Source organism: Mus caroli, chromosome 10, assembly GCF_900094665.2.
Source record: "Mus caroli chromosome 10, CAROLI_EIJ_v1.1, whole genome shotgun sequence".
NCBI classification, from domain to species: domain Eukaryota; kingdom Metazoa; phylum Chordata; class Mammalia; order Rodentia; family Muridae; genus Mus; species Mus caroli.
This window is the reverse complement of record NC_034579.1, coordinates 75309844-75328108: the sequence shown is the minus strand read 5'-3', so window position 1 is coordinate 75328108 and position 18265 is coordinate 75309844. Positions and strand designations below refer to the sequence as shown.

General features: G+C 58.4%; 2 protein-coding genes across 4 annotated transcripts in view; both read right to left on the bottom strand.

Moving 5' to 3' along the window:
• Positions 1 to 1380: 1380 nt before the first annotated feature.
• Cactin (cactin, spliceosome C complex subunit) lies at positions 1381 to 6577 on the bottom strand. The gene is made up of 9 exons (XM_021174163.2): positions 6214 to 6577; positions 4631 to 5198; positions 4371 to 4516; positions 3870 to 4032; positions 3627 to 3741; positions 3156 to 3348; positions 2644 to 2763; positions 2256 to 2542; positions 1381 to 2168 (listed from the first exon to the last, which is right to left on the bottom strand). The coding sequence occupies exons 1-9, from the start codon at positions 6423 to 6425 to the stop codon at positions 1678 to 1680; spliced, it is 2295 nt and encodes a 764-aa protein (XP_021029822.1). The 5' UTR covers positions 6426 to 6577; the 3' UTR covers positions 1381 to 1677.
• Positions 6578 to 7699: 1122 nt separating this feature from the next.
• Positions 7700 to 18265, bottom strand: part of Pip5k1c (phosphatidylinositol-4-phosphate 5-kinase type 1 gamma) — a 27361-nt gene continuing 16795 nt past the window's right edge. The window contains exons 8-19 of one of the 3 annotated variants that reach the window (XM_021173792.2): positions 16941 to 17146; positions 16084 to 16167; positions 15787 to 15835; positions 15240 to 15324; positions 14757 to 14918; positions 14326 to 14464; positions 14175 to 14207; positions 13753 to 13851; positions 12637 to 12763; positions 11725 to 11802; positions 10279 to 10356; positions 7700 to 9900 (exon numbers count right to left, since the gene is read on the bottom strand). In XM_021173792.2, the coding sequence (XP_021029451.1) occupies positions 9898 to 9900; positions 10279 to 10356; positions 11725 to 11802; positions 12637 to 12763; positions 13753 to 13851; positions 14175 to 14207; positions 14326 to 14464; positions 14757 to 14918; positions 15240 to 15324; positions 15787 to 15835; positions 16084 to 16167; positions 16941 to 17146 (1143 nt within the window). In that variant the 3' untranslated portion in view covers positions 7700 to 9897. The remainder of the gene's footprint in view (positions 9901 to 10278; positions 10357 to 11724; positions 11803 to 12636; positions 12764 to 13752; positions 13852 to 14174; positions 14208 to 14325; positions 14465 to 14756; positions 14919 to 15239; positions 15325 to 15786; positions 15836 to 16083; positions 16168 to 16940; positions 17147 to 18265) is intronic. The other 2 variants (XM_021173790.1, XM_021173791.1) reach the window with 2 other exon arrangements.

Here is an 18265-nt window from a genome sequence, read left to right as displayed (position 1 = left end):
CTCACAACCACCCATAATGAGATCTGATGGCCTCTTCTGGTGCGTCTGAAGACAGCTACAGTGTACTTATTTATAATAATAAATAAATCTAAAAAAAAAAAAAAAAAAAAAAAAAAAAAAAAAGATGAATAGGTGTCCTGGCAGGAATGTTTGGTGGTGAGGGTGGAGCTGTGGTGGGAAGAGGACATGAGGCTGCTCTTGATGTGGATGGGTTGGGGTGGGTGGAACAGAGAGAGAGGTGGTTGTATGTTCTTCCTCTGTCCCTTGGCCTGAGATAAGGATATGTCTGGTCTGGAGAATCAGGCAATGGCTGAAGGACACTCATCTTTGTTGTGTGGAGGTAACAGAGCTCAGAATGCATGGTGAAACTTAGGCAGAAACATAGCGTGATGCAGAGCCCACACAAGACCATCGGGTGAGGCCCAGAGCTGTAGTTTCCTACTAAGGCTCCCAACCACAGTCAAGGACAGGAGGAGTTGGGCTCAAGGCTGCTGGGGTGGTGTGGGAGCTGAGGCTCAGGATGTACCCCCTGTGGCTGTGGCTTCCGCCGAGGCCGTGGGGCCTATTCTTAGCCATGGACACAGCCAAAGGAAGGAAACAACTGACGTGGGAGCTGGAGGCAGTTTCCGGGACTTTAGAGTCCTGTGTGCATTGGGAGAGGTCTGAGCACGGGGTCTGCATCCATGCCCGCCTCACCATCTATGGCTGCTCAGTGCCCTGGGATGGCTGGACCCCCTTTCATAGGGCGGGGCCTGCCCTCCAATGCTGGGCACCTCAAGATGCCCTTACCTGCATGCCCCCATCTGCTTCCCCAGTTCTGCCTCTTTGCAAGCTGGGACCCTGCACACAGGAGAAGCCAACAGGCCGGAAACTTCATAGTGTAGTGGGGGAGGGGATGGACCCCTTGTAGCCCAGGTAGAGGAACTGAGGCCCAACATGCTATGTGCTGTGCACGGCATCCAAGTATCTCTTAAGCTCAGATGTCCCAGCTCTGTCCTGGTGGGACCTTTGGAGATGAGTGAGTACCCACGGCAGAGGCCATTAGTCATGGCCTCCCTGGGCTAACAGGACAGGGCTACTTTTGGGCTGCAGTACAGTCCTATCTGGACAGGTGTGTGTCTTGCTACATTCCATGGGGTTAGGGGCTGGGATGACAGGGTGGCCTCTCAGCCTTGCCAATGGGTGACACTTGGTGGCAAATCTGGGCTGCCAAATGGTATCCTTGGCCTCCACTGGGTGCAAACAAGGACCCACCCCAGTGGTGACAGCTATGTCTCCCTAGACAGCAATGGTCTTGTCAGAGAAGACCCCGAGTCCTGACCCCAATTCCCTGAGCCATCTGGGTGTGGTATCTGCCCTGTGACTCAGATCAGAAGCCAGTTTAGAATAAGCTTTCTATTAAATGTATCAGAACCACACGGGGTTCCCCGGTTGAACAAGTCCATGGAAACAAGACCTTTCTGTAAGTAAGCAGTCTTCCCAAGAAGAGTTAAAAATCCTTTCAGGACAGGCAGGGATCTGCCAGAGGGGCTGCGGCCAGCACAGTGCTGGTGACTGAAGCCCAGAGGTGGTCCACAGATTCCTAAGGCTTCTGAAGGAGGCCTCCTGGTCCTCTTGGCCTTCCCACCTGGGAGCTGTCCAGGGGCCAGCCTGACAGGGGCGGGCAGCCCACAGGTGTCACCGGCGGTAGCGGTAGCGCTTGAAGTGGAACCAGAGCTGGAAGATTCCATTGGCGAACTGGCAGCGGAAGCCATGGCGGTGCGAATACTCCCACTCACGACTGACGATCTTGAAGGCGATGTCCTCGTAGGGCGGTCCTGCATGGAAGCGCAGAATGGCAAAGTCCCGGTTGTCTGCGCAAGCCTCCAGGAAGTACTCAGGTGTGGCGCGCTTACGGATGAGGTCCGGGTAGAAGATGTTGAATTTGTAGCCCTGCACAATCTTGGGTGGAGGGTTGTCGAAGTCATAATGTGTCTGGTTGTATTTGTTCCACTCGAAGCCCGTGTGCACGCGGTTGAAGAAGCGAGGTTTTCGCGGCCGGTACTTGTCGGCCCACAGGTAGGCCCGGCCGCCCAGTGGCATCTCCACGCTGAACTGTGCCTCATCCTGCCCCATGCCCTCCCTCGCACGCCGGAAGAAGATGTCCTCAGCGCTCTCACTCGCATCACCTGTGAGGGCAGAGGGGTCAGCTGGGGCTGCCCACACCCGTCCCTGCCCCCGCCATGACAAGGTCCCCAGTCTGGGCCAGCCCCTACCTGTAGCCTGAAGCTGCTGGCGAGACAGCTGCAGGCGCTGCAGATCCTCGTGTGGCTCCAGCACATGCGCGTCCAGAGGCAGTTCGTGTGCTGTGAGCAGCCGTGGGCTGTAGCGGCCGGCATCGTAGTCTGCCAGGCTCTGCTGGATCAGGTCTTCCTCCATCAGCACTGCCTCCCCTTCTGCCTCCCCCTCTGTTTCTCCTGGTGCTGTGGCCTCCTCAGGATCCACAGGCTCCACTGGGTCCACTGAAGTCCCAGGGCTGGGGGGCCGCTCCTCAGGTTCAGGGCTGCACAGGTGGTGAAGGAAGAGGTGAGGCCCATCCTGCTAGGCTTGTACCAGCTCTTCACCCACCTAAGGGTGCCCCACCTGCCGGGTCATGCTGCTCACCTGTGGGAGGCCGTGGGCTCCGACTTGAGGATGGGGAACAGCGGCTCGCTCTCCACACCCTGCTCCTGTTTCAGCTTGAACAGCTTCTGCCGAAGAACATCTTGGTGGCGCTCACGGAGCCTGGAAAAAGGAGGGTGTCACCATCTCAGTCCCTTGGTAGGGCACATTCACACAGTATGGCCCCAACTGGCTGTGGTGCTTGGCCTACTTGGATGGGGGACATCCAGAGGAACCAAGGCAAGCCAACAGTTGCCATTCATAGGGCATGGGGACATCCAGCAGCCACCACTGCCATGTTTACACGACACTGCCAAACATGCACGGAATCTATATACAATTCTCTTGCCAGATTGGGAGGGGACAGAGGGAGGAAAAAGAATTGTGTGTAAGGGTAGGGATGGGGAGGGGCCTGGGCGAGGCAGCAGGACACACAGCCTGGTGCTGAGGTGACAATCACTAAAGAAGCACCGGTCAGGGAGGACACAGGTGTCAAGGCCCTGTGACAGCCTCACCTGGCCCTGGCCATGTGTGCGCGCAACTGCTGCAGCAGGCTCTCCCAGTAGCCCATGTCCAGGTTGGGGCCGCCAGCCCGGATCTTGCCCTCGATGCCCTGGAAGATGACCTGCAGCTGGTTGTACGTCTTTCCCTTGAACACAGACTGTACATCGGAGCTGACTGAGGCATTGACTCCCTCACGGCGCTCACCTGTAAGACAGGTTGTTGAGCGTGGCCTGAGGTTCCCAGCTCCCCACCTGGGATTCAGGAACAGGCCTGCCTGGTAGGGGGTAGCTGGGCAGCACACCAATTTAGACTCTGCTTGCCCTGGTGAAGGCTGAGGCTCTGCAGGCAGGGATAGCAGCTGTCCCGGGCTGCGGCCATTCCCTGAGGCTCCTTAGGAGACACGTTCTGCTGTCCAGCATTCAGGTGCTGCTGTGCCCTGCAGAGGCCTCAGAGGAGCTGGGAAGATGTCCCACCCTGCTTACCTGGGCCCTTGCCAGAGGCCTCCAGCTTGCGGAGCTTGGCAATCTCATCCTCTGTGATGGTCGTCATGTCCCGCCAGAAGTCCACGTTCTTGCCCTGCTCTAGTTCCATGTACACCTGTGGAGCAGGGATGTGAGCGGTAGGACCTGAAGGAGGGGTGTGGGGAGGAGGGCTGAGGCAATGTAGGGCAGGATAGGGCAGGGCAGAGCCAGGCACAGCCGCCCAGGCCGAGGTATGTGCAGCACCTGGATGTCCTCCAGCAGGTCCTCCATGTCCGCCACCGTGAGGCCGTTGAGGAAGGTGTAGGGCTCGTGCATCTCCACCGCCAGGTCGTCATCCTCTGCGCTGATGTACTTGGCCAGGAGGTCGATGGGCTTAGCTCGCCCATCTCGGATTCGGATCTTGGAGCTGTAGGAGGAAATGGGGTGGCAGGGTCAGGGCCAGAGTTCCGCTGGCACAGCTGACCCTCGGCCCCAACCAGCCAAACAGGTTCAGACTGTCAGATGGCCCTGTGAGCCTGGCCCTCCCCATGGTGGGACAACAGGGTTGAGCTGGGGTCCCCAACAGGTCTGTGCCCAGGTTCCTTCAGTGAGGCAGAGGATACTCTGGACAATGGATCCCATATCCCCATCACTGTCTTAATGGGACTCCCCAGGGATTTGTCTCATGAGTTCACACGCCACGCCTGGCAGAGCCAGGGGAAAGGGAGATTGTAGTTTCCAATAGAAGGCCAGGGAGGAGCGCACCGAAGCTTGGCCTGCCGCAAGTGGAAGCTGTCCTCCTGCTCCTCCCACGTCTTAAAGTGTTCTGCCTCCTTCTCCCGCTGCAGCAACTCCAGCTCCTGCTCCCGCATGGCTTTCTCCCGTTCCCGCTCTAGCCGCAGCTGTTTGACCTAGACAGTAACACAGGGAGCCACCATGGTGAGAGGCGTGTGTTCAGGCATACTGAGCCTCCAGAAAAGGACGTGAGCTCCCACGCAGGCGTGCGTGCTGCGAGGCCGGCCTACCTTTTGCAGCTCCAGCCGGTTGTCCTCCTGGATCCTCTTGTTGCGCTCCTTCAGCTCCTTCTCCTCCAGGTGGCTGATGCCCTTCTTCTCCAAGGCCTTGTTCCAGATGAAGGTGCCCAGCAGGTTGTTGTCTCCAAAGGGGTTGTCGGTGTTGGTGTAGCCCATGTACTCCTCACCCCAGCCCATCTTCTCCCGCTTCTTGCGCTCCTTAGCTTCCTTCTTGGCCAGTCGCCGTGCACGCTTCTCCTCAGGCGTCTCGAAGGCCTTGAGCAGCTCTTCTTGCTGCTTCCGCTCCTCACGAAGCCGCAGCCGTTCCTGCAGGCTCTGCTGCTGGCTCAGGGCCAGGGCAGCTGCACCAGGACTCCGGGAACGTCTTGGGGAGTCCGAGCTAGACGCGGATGACCCCGGGGACCACGAGCGCCTGTGACCCTTACGGGCCCGGGAGCCCTGAGCCCGCTCCTCACCCGAGTCAGAGCATGAGGACTGGTTCTGTGAGTGCCATCGGGGTGGTCGAAGGCTCTGGCTTCGCCTCCTAGACTTCTGCCGCCGCTCTCCTTCCGAATCTGACCTGTGGGAAGGACACACCAAGACCTGTTCAATGCTGGCTGCTGCTGGACACCATCCTAGGTGCTGAGGTCACAACCAAGACCAACACCGAGCAAGTACTTGGCTTTCTAGCCTCACTGACCTGTAAATCACATCGCTCCCCACATGAACTAGGCTGCCCTTCATAGTAGAGCTACACAAGTCCCAGGGCCATAACAGACAATACAGCAAGAGAAATGAAGGTTGAAAGTGAGGGAGTAGTTCTTTTTTATGTAGTTTTTCTTTTTTTTTAATTTTTGTGTTTTTCGAGACAGGGCTTCTCTGTGTAGCCCTGGCTGTCCTGGAACTCTGAGACCCTCCTGTCTCTGCTTTCTGAGTGCTTGTTTTATCTTAAATATGACATCTACAATGCTGTCATGTGGGAACTCCCTCTACAGCCAGGCTGGCTCTTATCTGTCTCCTAAGTATTGGGGTTACTGGTGTGTACAGTGCCATCAAGTCCTGCTGAGATGACAGGTAGAAGGGATGAGAAATGACAGACGAGAGACCCAATAGATGGAGTCTCTGACAGCCCAGGAACCACGAAAGAGGAAAAAGCACCACCAAGTAGTATTTTGAGAACATGAGTTCGAATCCCCAGTACCCACAGTAAAAGATAGATGTGGCTATTCGGGCTTGTATCTCCAGTGCTGTATGAACGGTGTCCTGATTAGGCTTTGGTCAACTTGTTAGAAGTACAGCCAGTTGAGAAGAAGGTCTGTCAACTGAGCAGAATTAACTATGAGGAAATGCAAAAAAACTTAACTGTGAGGCAATGGCCTGTAATCCCAGAGCACTCCAGAGGCTGACGCAGGAGGCCAGCCCGGGACAAGACAGTGTCTTTGAATGCAGAGGTGGCGAGTGGAGTCATTCGGTCCCCTATGCTCATAGCCCGCGGTCCCCGGGTGTCTCCTTTGCCCTGGCGCAGCCCGGCATCTCGGATACCGCTCCGCCTGCCCCTCGGCTCCCAGGCCCGAGCAGCCCCCCAGGACGCTTACCTGCGCCCTCGGCTGCGCCGCTTGCGTTCGCGTCGCCGCTCGTGTTCCCGTCGCCTTCGGCTGCTCCGCCCATGGCTCCGGCTGCGGCTGCGGCTCCGACTCCGGCTGCGGCTCCGGCTCCGGCTCCGACTCCGCTGCTTCCGACCCCTGCGACCCGCAGACGGTGAGCGCGAGCGAGAGTCTCGACCCATTTGGCGGCCCACGCCGCGCATGCGCGCGCGTAAACAACCAGGAAGCTTGGCGCCGGGGACTTTCCTTTGCCGCGGCGCTCTAGGGACTGCCCAAAGTGCGCCTGATCATAGGAGTGACTTACTCCCTCTACCCCGGACTCCAGGGACAACATAACCTGAGATTTCTCCGGAGTTCTCAAGCTGGGAACACATAGTAGATTCCTAACGGGATGCCATTAGAACTAGCGGATTGATGCTCCATTCATGCAGTGAAGGAGACTGACCTAGGCGGGCCCTCCCTCGCGCCCTAGGTGACCTGTGAGCAATGTGCTTAGGGAGGCGGAACTACGAGGCGGTTGTTCTAGGGCGGAAGAGGCGCCTAGTGGGCACATAGGCGGGGTCTTGGGGGCGGGGCCTAGCAGAGGAGCTTATGGGGAAAAAAGTAGAGCTGGGTTGGGCGGGGCTTACGGAGATCGACAACTGTAGATCGGGAGACAGGACCGGGGACCTGAGCGGGGCGTGGCCTGGGAAGCAACGCAAGAATGGCGGTTACGGGAGCCGGGGTGGGCGGGGTCTGGTAAACTAGATTGACAGGCGTAGACCAGTGGGCGGAGGAATGCATATCAGGATTTGAGAGGGCGGAAGCGGGGCTGATTGAGGTAAGATTGACATCTGTAACTACGAACTGTGAATGGGTACGGGCAGGATATGTAGTCGAGAGTGGCCGACTGAGGAGTGGGAGGAAGTGGAGCGGCGGTGGGCAGGACCTTGGAGGCGAGATCGACACATTGGATCTGAGGGCGGGGCCAATGAACTCAGAAACTACGCTTAGGGTCTTGCTGGGCCTAGAAGGGGACGTCAAAGGGGCGTGGCCAGAGTGGGCGGAACTTAAACCTGCAGGGCCGGGTGTAGTTCTAAAAATTGAAACTCGGAGACCCAAACGCACGAGGGCGTCCTCGGTTTCTAGGGTAGCCTGGTAGCAACCCGTTCCTTCCGAGCTAATAAAACAACAGGATAGAAACGGACAGTCTCTGGCTGACTCCAGGACGTGTCTGAGTACTACTCCGCCCGCCAGCTCCTGTACTGCGCTCAACTTGTGGCTAATCTATGGATAGGGAAGCTTAGGCTTGGAGAAAGGAAGTCATCTGCGAATTGGGATCCATCATGTGGGATCCAGGGAGAGTTTAGAGCCGATCCTTTGGAAGAGGGGGGGGGGGGGGGGGGGGGGGGGGGGGGGGGGGGGGACAAAAAACACGTGGTGCTCACCCTTCGCCTGCTCTCCCATCGCACACACGCAGAAGTCACCGGAGAGGAGCTGTTTCTTATTAGAGATTTATTACAGATCTCAAAAAGAGGGGCTGTGACAGGTGGGGCGGGGACCTGGGCTGCATACATTTGCCGGCTGCGCTGGAGGGACAGGCCCCTCTGGTTGGTGCCAAGAGGACACTGTACTTGGATTGTCAAACACCAGACCACATAGGCTGAGGACCAGGGATCCCAAGTCCTGATGAGTAAGACACACGAGGTTTGTAGTTTACAGAATGGATTCAACAATACAAACAGGATTGGGGGGAGGATGTGCGATGCGATTTTTAACCACCGGGAGAGTGGAGCTAGGGGTGAGAGACAAGGGGCTGCAGACAGTACCGTGCCAAGGGACCCCACGGGGAGGGCATATTGCACTGAGGTTGATGTGGGGCTGGACAGGGGGCTTGCTGGGATGGCTTGAGGAGAACAGAAGTGGGCCGGAGAGGGCACCTCTTCAGCCTTGGAGGCGCCCCCAGGCCTTACAGTACAGTTCACACACCGTCCACGGTGGGGCAAGTGGTCGTTGGAGAGAACAGGATGGGGACACGATGGGGAGTCACAAAGATATTTACAGTTTCTCTTTTGAGAGGGTCTCATGTAGCCCAGGCTGGCCTCCAACTGGTTACAGCCACCAAGGATGACCTTGCATGTCTTTCTGCCTCTACTTCCCAAGTCAGGGACGGCAGCTGTGTGCCACCCCATCTGGTTTCTGTGGTGCTGGGATGGAACTCAGGGCTTACGCAGCTGGGTGAGCTCTGCCCACTGAGTGGTAGGGCCAGCCCTGGAAGTTTTATCTTTTGGTCTCATTTCATTCTGTACCAGGCTAGCCTGGAACTTGCCACAACCCTCTTGCTTTAACTTTCCAAGTGCTGGGATGACAGGTGTGATATTACACCTGCTGGGTCTGTGCAAGGCCCAACCCGAGTTGCCTTTGCAGCCCCTGAATTAACTCCTGCAGCAGCTTACCAGTGTGTTCACTGTGCATCCCAAAACAGGAAGGGGACTGACTGAGGTCCAGGGACAGGCATCTGTCCATCTCTGCCCCCACACAGGTCCTGTCCCTGGCCATGCCTTTTCTGGCCACGATGATAGCATCATGCTCCTCACTGCCTCCACGGCTGCTGCAGTCCTTGGAAGCCAGCCAGGTCCTGACCTCTGTCCCTGAAGGTGCAACCCAAGAGGCCTATGCGGCTGGCCCAAAAGCAGTGGCTTCAGGCTGCTGGCTTTCAGAACATTTCAGCTTGACTCCTCCTACCAGCACACCGTGGGTGGACCATCCATGAAGCAGGGGCATGACACGATTGGACTGTAACCCAACACACTGGGGTCTGCCCAGGGGAGGAGACGGCTGGCCGCAATCTCCCTGGTGTTCGGTGGACATAGCTGGCTTTGCTGAGGTGATGTCACTTTCTCCCTTATTTTCTTCAGCCACAGTGTCTTAGGACCTGCAGCCTGACTGTGCCCTTCTCAGGGCAGAGAATCCCCTAGTAGTTGAGGGGACCCACGGCACCAGCTCAGGGCTTCAAGGAGATGAGAGGCAGATGACATGGACCCTCCCAGTCCAGCATCAGGTGACAGTCATGCGTGGGGATGTCCTTCCAGTGGCAGTAAACAGATGCAGAAAGACCACAGGGCATGCCTAGTTCTGGTTTGCTCGGGTCCCAAACCTGAGGTGACAGAGGGGCTCTGTTGAGGTGACCCAACTCAGGAGCACAGACCTGGGCTGGCAAGCGGAGGCTCCAGGGCCTGTCTCCTCTGCAGGCCATAACAAGAGCCCTGGAGTGTGTGGCTTTTACTGGAGCTACCGGGCCTCGGTCCCCAGAGTAGTGAGACATGTAGAGCCTGATCCACCTAGGCTGGTGGCTGCAGCTTCTTCCTGGGTTTTCTGTGTCTTGTCTTCTTTCTAGAAAATCACACCTGTGTTCACTCTTTGTCCAAAAAAAAAAAAGACCCAAATAAATACAGGATGGGCACTCCAAATCTTGCTGCCCCAACAGGCACAGGTAGCAGCTGATGGCAGCCTGAGCTATCCTGGGGCTGGGCCTGGCCAGTGACGTCCGTTGGTGGAGAGGGAGAGAACAAGGTCGGGCCAGGGGCCATCAGGGTGATGTCGCTGAGCTCTGAGCCCCAGTGGGGGGCAGCGCCTCCAGGAAGTGGCTGGGGTGGCAGAAGGACGCTGGGCTCCAGATTGGGGACTGCATAGAAGTTACTGCAAAGACCAGAGAAGGGCAGGTGAGGGAGGGCAGGACCCATGCGGGGCCCCTGCCATCCACTAAGCTTCCTGGTACAATCTCAGAGCTACAGGTGTGGGTAGCCCTGAGGCCAGGCCTGGTTTCCCCGGGCCAAAAGGTTGGTACACCTAGAGATCCCTGTGCCCGGAGCAGCGGGGAGGGAGGAGTGGGGGGGAAAGGGAGAGGGGGAGGAGTCGGGGAAGGGAGGAAGAGGAGTTGGCGCTAGAGGAGCCTAAAGAGTTGGGTGAGGATTCAAAGTAAGAGAAGGAGGCACCAGAGGAAGAGGAGGGGGCAGGGAGTCACCAGAGGAGGGGAGGAGCTCCGGCCTTGTCCTCCCACCCTGCCTGGGGACTTACTGTGTCGCTCTCGCCGTCGGAGGCGGGCCGCGCGCTATAGTGAAGCGGGGAGTACACCCAGCTCCTCTCGTCGGTGGGCTGCGCAGCGCGTGCAGGAGGGGTGCAGAAGAGCAGGGGGCGAGGAGCAGACAGGCAGAAGGAAGAGACAGAAAGTAAAAGAGGGGGACCCCAACCCTGGGGAGCAGCCGCAACCCCGGGTCCCTGTGAGGGGCACCTGCCCCCAACCCTTGGCCCTGGGTAAGCGATGGCGGCGGCAAGGGGAGCAGCAGCGGGAAGCAGTTAGTAAAGCAGGAGTGCAGGAGGGCCGGCAGGGGGCGGGCCGGGGGTTTCCTCCCCTCCTCCTCCTCCCCACGTGCCCCCTCTGTCCCACTACCCTGGTCCCCACTGGTCCAGCCTGTAGTGGAGCGGGGGCCCTCCCTGCGCTGACCTCCCTGGGCTTACCCCTACCCTCCACAGCCCCAACAGCCTGCTGCAAGGCACAGGTTGCTGAGCACAGGGCAGACAACACTGCAAGCTTTGACCGCTGAGCACGGTAGGTGCAGGGACATGGCTCCTGCGAATCCCATCCAAGCTGAACCTCATCGGGCTCCCCCAGGGCCGAAACCGCAGAGAGCCAGTCCTGGGCTGTCATCCTGCCTTCTGCAGGGCTTCCCAGTGTCAAGGAGTACAGTCAGGAGTGGGGCACAGAAAGGCCTCAGACAACAAGGCTGACGGTGCTGAGCAGGTAGATCAAGAGCGGGGTGGGGGTATGGCGGAATGTGCCATCCCCCAGAGGCCAGCCAGACGCCCGTGGTCTACCTCCTGCAAGGAGGCCAACAATCTATCCTGCAGAGGGCAGCCTTGCACCCCCAACTTAGCCATCCCTGGCTCAATGAAATTGCAGATCCTGCTTCCACCTCTTAGTGCTGGGGTGACAGACCGTCCTGCTACCTCCAGGGCTGTGCAGGTCTGGGCAGGTCACCCAGGCCTCTCTGGGCCTGGTACTTATTGTGGAAAGAGAGGTAACAGCCCCAGCTACGAGGCTGGCCCACTGCAGCGCAGTCACGTGTCCTGGAAGGTCACTAGGACGAGTGATGGACTGTGAGGATGGGTTCCTCTGAACCCTGTGCCCTGTGGGTTCCTTGTGTGGCCTGAGCCTCAGTTTCTCCTCCTGTGAAGTATGCAATGGAGGGAAGGGCAGATCCTGGCTCAGTGGTCCCTGCAACACTCAAGCCTGGTTAAGTGCCCACACCTGAGAGTGACATGAGTAAGTGGGGTACTGCAGACCTGGCCGCAGATGGGTAGTTGAGAAGGAGTGGTGCTCGGGTCACAGGGCGTCTCTGTCTCTGGTCTAGGGGGGCTCAGCTGACCTACACTACAGCTGTGCTTTCTTTCGGTCACTTGAGAGAAGGGGTCTGCTGTGCTCCGGAGCCCCATCTCCACGCGTGGCGGGCTGTGGTCACTTACAGCGCCTGTGTGGTTTGGTGTCACGGCCCGCAGTTGGCGACGACGGGGAGAGAAAAGCCAGTATCTCCCATGGGCGAACTGGCCACACAGTGGGCCGGGCGGGAGGAAGGAAGAGAGGAGAGGGTAGAGGATGAAGCGGGAACCAGGCAGGGGATACAGGTGGGCAGCTGAGCAGGACTAGCAGGCACAGGCGACGGAAGCAGGATGTGTGGCTGGGTCGGGGACTAGGGATCCCATAAGGCCAGGACCTAACCCAGGACACAGCCCTGGGCACTCCCAGGCCCAAACCAGCAACACAAAGGTACCCTTGGCCCCAACACAGGTGACAGTATGTCTGACCAGGTGGGAGCGTAGGCCTAACTGGAGCATCTCAGGGACCGTGGGTGAGTTAGTAGGGAGCAGTGAGGACCCCAGGTGGGAGAGGACAACCCTAGACCCCAGCTGAGGTTTCAGCACCAGGGTCAAGAGATGACATTGTGATAGTGCCAGCTGACCCCCAGGGGGCTGCTGCAGCTCTGACTGCTTATGGGTATATCCCTGTTCTGGGCCCGCAACCATGACAGCATTTCTCTCCATGGTGGACGGGGTCAGATCTACCTTGTCCACGAAGGGGCGTGTCCCATCTCACAGGGCAGGCAGCATGGAGCCCCCCCGCCCCCAGCCACTCACCAGGTCCCCAGGCCACACTATCACGAGTGTCCCTCCCCCAGAAGGACGAAGCTTTCGCGTGGTTCCCAGCTTGCCAGAGACACAGGGCCTCCGTCTTTGCTCAGTTGTCCCCATGGCCAAGGGAGCAATGGCCCTGCCACCCAGAGTGATCACACCAGAGACAGAAGCAGTTGTAACTGTCCACAGGTGCCTTGGAGGCCAAGGGCCCAAAGGGGCCTGAAGAGGGGTCTTGGGAGAACTTACAAAATAGATGTCTGTAGAGGGTGCGTCCTCCTCATCTGAGGCCTGGCTGGCAGGCTCTGAGGCCTGGCTGGCAGCGTCTATTTCCACAGTGGCTGCAGCCGATGCCCCACATGGGGGGACCTCCACTCTGGAGACACAGAACAGTGATAGGGTAAGAGATAGTTTTGTGCACAGCCCACTCTCCCAGCCCGAGCTGGATCTACCAACTCTCCATCTCAGGGGACACTATTTTTGGTTTTGGAGACAGATCTCAACCCATAGCCCTTCGTGCTGCTCAGTTCTGTCAACTGTACACAAGGCAGGCATCCTTGAAGAGGGACTGGTGACTGAGGAAATCGGTCCCAACCCCACTGTCCTGCCCGAGTCTGTCCCTGTCACACTGCCCTGCACATGAGTCTGCCCTTGTCACACTACCCCCCAACCCCTGCCTGAGCCTGTCCCTGTCACACTGTCCCGTCAAACGTCACACTGTCCTGCACACAAGTCTGCCCATCACACTGTCCCCCAACCCCACTGTCCTAAGTCTGTCCCTGTCACACTGTCCTGCACGAGACCACAATGCATTTTCTTTCTTCTTTACTGATTTTTACATTTATTTTCAAACATACTCTCTTAACATAGCCTAGCTGTCCTGGAACTCGTTCTGTACACCGGGCTTGGGCTGGCTTTGAACTCACAGAAATTGCCCTGCCTCTGCCTCTAGAGTGCTAGAATTAAAGGTGTACACCACCACACCCAGTCAGATGGGCATTTTCTCTATTGACTGATGTGGGAGGGAGGTCCTGCCCACTCTGGGCAGGGCCACCCTGCAGGTGGTCCTGGGTATAAAAAAAGCAGGCTGAGGTGCCCTCCATGGCCTCAGTCAGTTTCAGCTCTGACTTCCCTTAGTGATGGAGGTGACCTGAGAGCTATCAGTGGGAATAAACCCTTCCTTTCCTGAAAAAACTATGGTCCTGGCGCTCAGCACAGTAACAGAAACCCTAACTAGGACACCACCCTCTGCCTCAATGCTCGGGTGACAGGTGTGCACACACTTGTTCCCTCTTGTGTTAAGAGCAGGCAGGGCTGGCTGGGCGTGTACAGCACTGGCATCCCTGAGTGAGGGGGGACACTCACCCTGCAACCTCCTCCTTGGGGACAACCCCCACACTGCACACTGGCTCCACCTGCACAGTTATCTTCTGCAGGTCTTCCGCATGGGGCTCCTCCTGGGGCCTGCAGAGGATGGCCCAGCCTCAGTTTCCTCCCCGACCCCAGAGCTGCATGCAATTCCTGGTTCCCAGGGAGTCCTAGCCTGGGGTGATCCCTGGGGAGTAGCCGCTGGGTCCTGCTGAGGCCCGGAGTGCATTCGCAGCACAAGCAGCCCGCACGCAGGGGAGCTTGGCACTGCTCTGGTGTCTGGAACTGAGGTGCAGGAGGGTCGGAAGGTTCTGGAAGCTGGCCAGGCCTGCAGTGTCTGTGGGGTGAAGCCTGGAGCTCAGTGCCAAGTGTTGCTGCCTTTTAAGGTGGGTGGGGCCATGGGGAAAGAAGGGGCTCACCGGCCATCCTGGCCTGAAGACTGCGTGCGCCTCCTGTGGGAGAGGCACAGAGGAGATGGATACCTGCTGTCAGAGCGTGGTGACGCAGGGCTGTATCCACCCGCTCGCAGCACCGGCTCCACACTGCTCCACCCACCTGAACCCTGCCTACCTGTACCGGGGCTGCTCCGATGTGTCTGAAGGGGACCGCTCTGGGATGGAGAGGGAGGTGGACGACAGGGTGGTGGCGATGGAGGCTGTGGTGGCTTCCTCAAAGGACGGTGGGGTGCAGGGCAGGAGGTCAGGCCGGCCTGCAGGAGCAGCAAGCAGGAGCCTGTATGGCTGTAGCCCATCCCCCCTCCCACGCGGCTCCACCTCAGGAGCTGGCCTTCTGCTCCATCAGCCACCCTGTCCAGTCTGGTCAGTCACGTTAGTGTCAGAAACCTGGACCACTGAACAGCCTGCAGGGCCTGCACCATTCCTTCCTGCTGGTACGCTCCCTCCCTCCTCACCTCCCACCACCTCTCGGGTTCAGGCTGCCCTAAGACCTCTGCATCCACAGTATAGCATGCCCCAGCCCCTGTGCCCAGGCTGGCAGGTCACCTTCATCCTCAAGCGTGGGGTAGCTTCGGGCCCCCCGCAGGTCGTACTGCACATCCTCTCTCTCGCTGGGGATCTGGCTGGCTGAGAAGGCAGCAGTGGGCCCCAGGGGTTTGACCGCCAGCAGGGCACCACGTCCTTTCTTGGATGGAGAGGACTTCAGGGCTGCAGAGTCAGAAGGGTCAAGGGGTCAGTACTGGGATAGCCTCAGATTCTACGGCTTCCTGCCAGCCAACTCCCCCTCCATCACTGTCTATGTCCTATGCTCCATCCTTCAGGACTGCACAGGAGGCTGGGTGAGGCCCTGCCTGCCAGCCCCTCCCAATGTCCTGCCGCTGGGCCTATGTGAACTAGTGACATGTGGCCCTTCTGGGCCCAAGGCCTCCGATCAGGGCTCACTGGAGTGTGCCTGGCTGGTCTCACTCTTCCCCCAACCCAGCTGGAAACTCATTGGCCCTCTGCCCCCTCCCACAGGTGGTGGCTCACAGGAACTCTTCCGGAACACCGTGCTGCTCATGAACTTGAAGAAGCGCTCTGCATAGAAGCTGGGCCGGTGGACTGAGACAGTGTCCTAGGGAAGCACGGTGGAGCAGGGATGGGGTCACAGGTCACAGGACACGCACATGCACCGGTCTTTGGCTTGTTTGCTGACACACAGTCACTTTGAGGCCAAGGATGACCTCAAACCCTCCTGCCTCAGCCCCTTGAGTGGCCGGATGACAGGAGTGCCTCTCCTCCCTAACTTTAGCACACATTCTGGAAGCTTCTGCCAAGACCATCCTAAGGACCCTTTGAAAGTTTCTGTTTAAACCTCGATTCTAGGGGAGTGGGAGTCTTAAACACTGGGGTGGGGGTCACTGAGACAGGGGCTGTGGAAGCCCCAGCAGCCCAGCACACAGTGAAACCCTTCCCAGCACTCCCATGGGAACCAGGCCAGAGGCCAGTGCTGAGCTGCAGGGCACCTGTATGTCCCCTGCCCACCCTGGTCTGCTCAGTGCAGGGCCAATGGGTGCAATGAATGAATGGGACTCACCCCATCATGGACGAGGGCCTTCCAGGTGTGTTCTAACTTCTTGATGAACCTGGGGACAGATGGGGCCCAGAATGTCAGCCCACTGGCCCAATGCCAGCCTGAGAGGCAGGGCTTAGAGGAACCCACTGCGCTGAACTGACAGGGGCAGAGTCAATCTGGGTGGAACCCAGATGCAGCAGAAGACTGGGTGGGCTGGGGTCAAGGAGAGTGGGTAGGTGGGCATGGCCAGGTAGCCTGAGGGGCGTGGCCATGTGGAAAGGGGAGTAAGAGTAACCTGTTGGGCGTGGCCCCGCGCACCTGTAGGACTGCAGAATATCAATGATCCCGATGTGGAGGAGCAGTCGCTCCCCACGCCCATTCACTGCTGGGATTCCTCCCATCCTGTGGAGAGAGACTCGGATCAGATGAGCACAGGAGGGCCATGCTCACGACTTTGGGGACCACCACGCTGGGAGCAGAAGGACGGGCAGAAGCTGCCCTGGGGCCCAGCCTGAGCAACCTCAGCAGGTCTCCATGCACATGCACACCACAGGGCACAGCTGCCTCAGACATCCTGAGGTGTTAATACAACAAGCCTGTCCCCTGGGGCACAGTCCTGTTAGTGACCTTCCTCAACGCCTCAGCGGCCCACAGCCCTGAAGCTGCTGCAGCTGAAGCCCCACAGGCCCATCTCACACCACACAGGATGCATAGGCTCACCTGGTCCCCTCCGGGGCCCCACGCAGACCCTACAAAAGCCAAGATGATGAGGGGAACAGCTGCACAGGGCCTTTGCTTACTCTTGTCCCTCACAGGTGGCCTGTGGCTGACAGTTCTCAGAGGCCTATCCCTATGCCTATGAATGACAGCTCTCCCTCCCAGCTCTGAAGACAGGGTACCTTCTCTTTGGGGCCATGGGGTGCCAGCTAGATGAAGGGGGAGGGGTATCATGTAGGCCTCCTGCTGGGTCACTGCAAAGCCATTGTCCCTCTTTTTGTTACACAGGGTCTCACTACACTGTGCTGGCTGGCCTAGAACTCATGAGATTCCCCTGCCTCTGCCTCCACCCCAAGTGCTGGGATATAAGTGTGCCCACCATGCCCGGGGCCTGTAACTGCATGCGCTGCCTTTCCACTGGGAAGGAGCATAGGCTACAGTGAGTGCACCCCACTTACGTGTCATCTGTCTCAATGGCCTCCCCACGGGCAGCTCCACCTTGGATAGACTCCATGGCCGTGGAATACAGAGCCTTCTGGGCCACGGGCCGCTTCTCATCTGCCTTGCTCTGGGCGCCCTCAGCCTGGCGCTCCCGCTCCTGCTGATCGATGTTGTGCACGCCCAGCAGCAGGCTGTAGTCCATTATCTTGAAGCTCTCCAGCACCTGACAGTAGGACAGGTCAGGGGGCAGGCAGGGCAGCCAACAACCCCAGCACCCTGGCAAAGGGGTCTAAGTGTTGTCAGGACAAACAAGGTCCTGGATGGAGGAGGGCTTGGCCCAGGAGGAGGTTGCTTTGTCCTGGGTGGCACAGGGGGGTGACTCCCAGGGCTGAAAGCCAGAGCCACTCAGGACATTCAGAAGAGCCAAGAGGCCCCCTGAGCTGGTCCTTCAGGGAGCCTGAGAGCTATGGACCTGAGCTCAGAAGACAGGGTGCTGACTGCCAATGCCTGTCCCCTGCCCCAACTCTGCAGCGTCAGGGACTTGAGAAGCTATTTTTAGGGAGGCCTTGCTTGGGGCACATCTTTAATTCCAGCACTTAGAAGACAGAGGCAGGCAGTGTCTCTGGGTCCAGCCTGGTCTATATAGCAAGCTCCAGGATAGCCTGGGCTATATGAGACCCTTAACACTATGTAGTCCAGACTGAAACCCGAATGTGGTAATCCTCCCGCCTCAGCCTCCCAGGTGTAGAATAACAGGTGTGTGTCACCACTCCTGGTGGCTTCCCTTCAGTCTTTGGGCCGTGTCCTCTCCCATTCACTTGTCCCTCCCCTTCCCCTTCCAGGATACCCAGGAGGCAGTAACTTCTCCGCACATCCTGCTCACTCAGGACGATTATGGCGTCCCTTCGCACCTGGTTTCTGCGGCAGCAGGATGGAGCTCGGGGCCCCTCATAGGGAGCAGGGTCTCTACCCTCTGAGCTCTGTTTACTTGCTAACTTTTTTCTTTCAGTTTTACGTTTTTTACTTATTCACTTTATATCCCGCTTACTGCCCCCCCCCCAGTCACCTCCTCCCACAATCCTTCACCTCTCCCCTTCTCCTCTTAGCAGGTGGGGGGGGTCCCCCTTTGTATCCTCCCCCGACACTTCAAATCTCTGTGAGGCTAGGCACTTCCTCTCCCACTGAGGTCAGACAAGGCAGCCCAACTAAAAGAACATATCCCACAGACAAGAAGGCCCACACCCTAGCCGGGCGTGGTGGTGCACGCCTTTAATCCCAGCACTTGGGAGGCAGAGGCAGGCGGATTTCTGAGTTCGAGGCCAGCCTGGTCTACAAAGTGAGT

Coding starts and splice junctions, on each gene's coding strand:
- Cactin (XM_021174163.2), bottom strand. CDS start 6,425: ATGCGCGGCGTGGGCCGCCAAATGGGTCGAGACTCTCGCTCGCGCTCA. Junction 5,199..6,213: donor CGGCGCAGCCGAGGGCGCAG/GTAAGCGTCCTG, acceptor TCCTTCCCACAG/GTCAGATTCGGAAGGAGAGC. Junction 2,543..2,643: donor GAGCCCACGGCCTCCCACAG/GTGAGCAGCATG, acceptor CCACCTGTGCAG/CCCTGAACCTGAGGAGCGGC.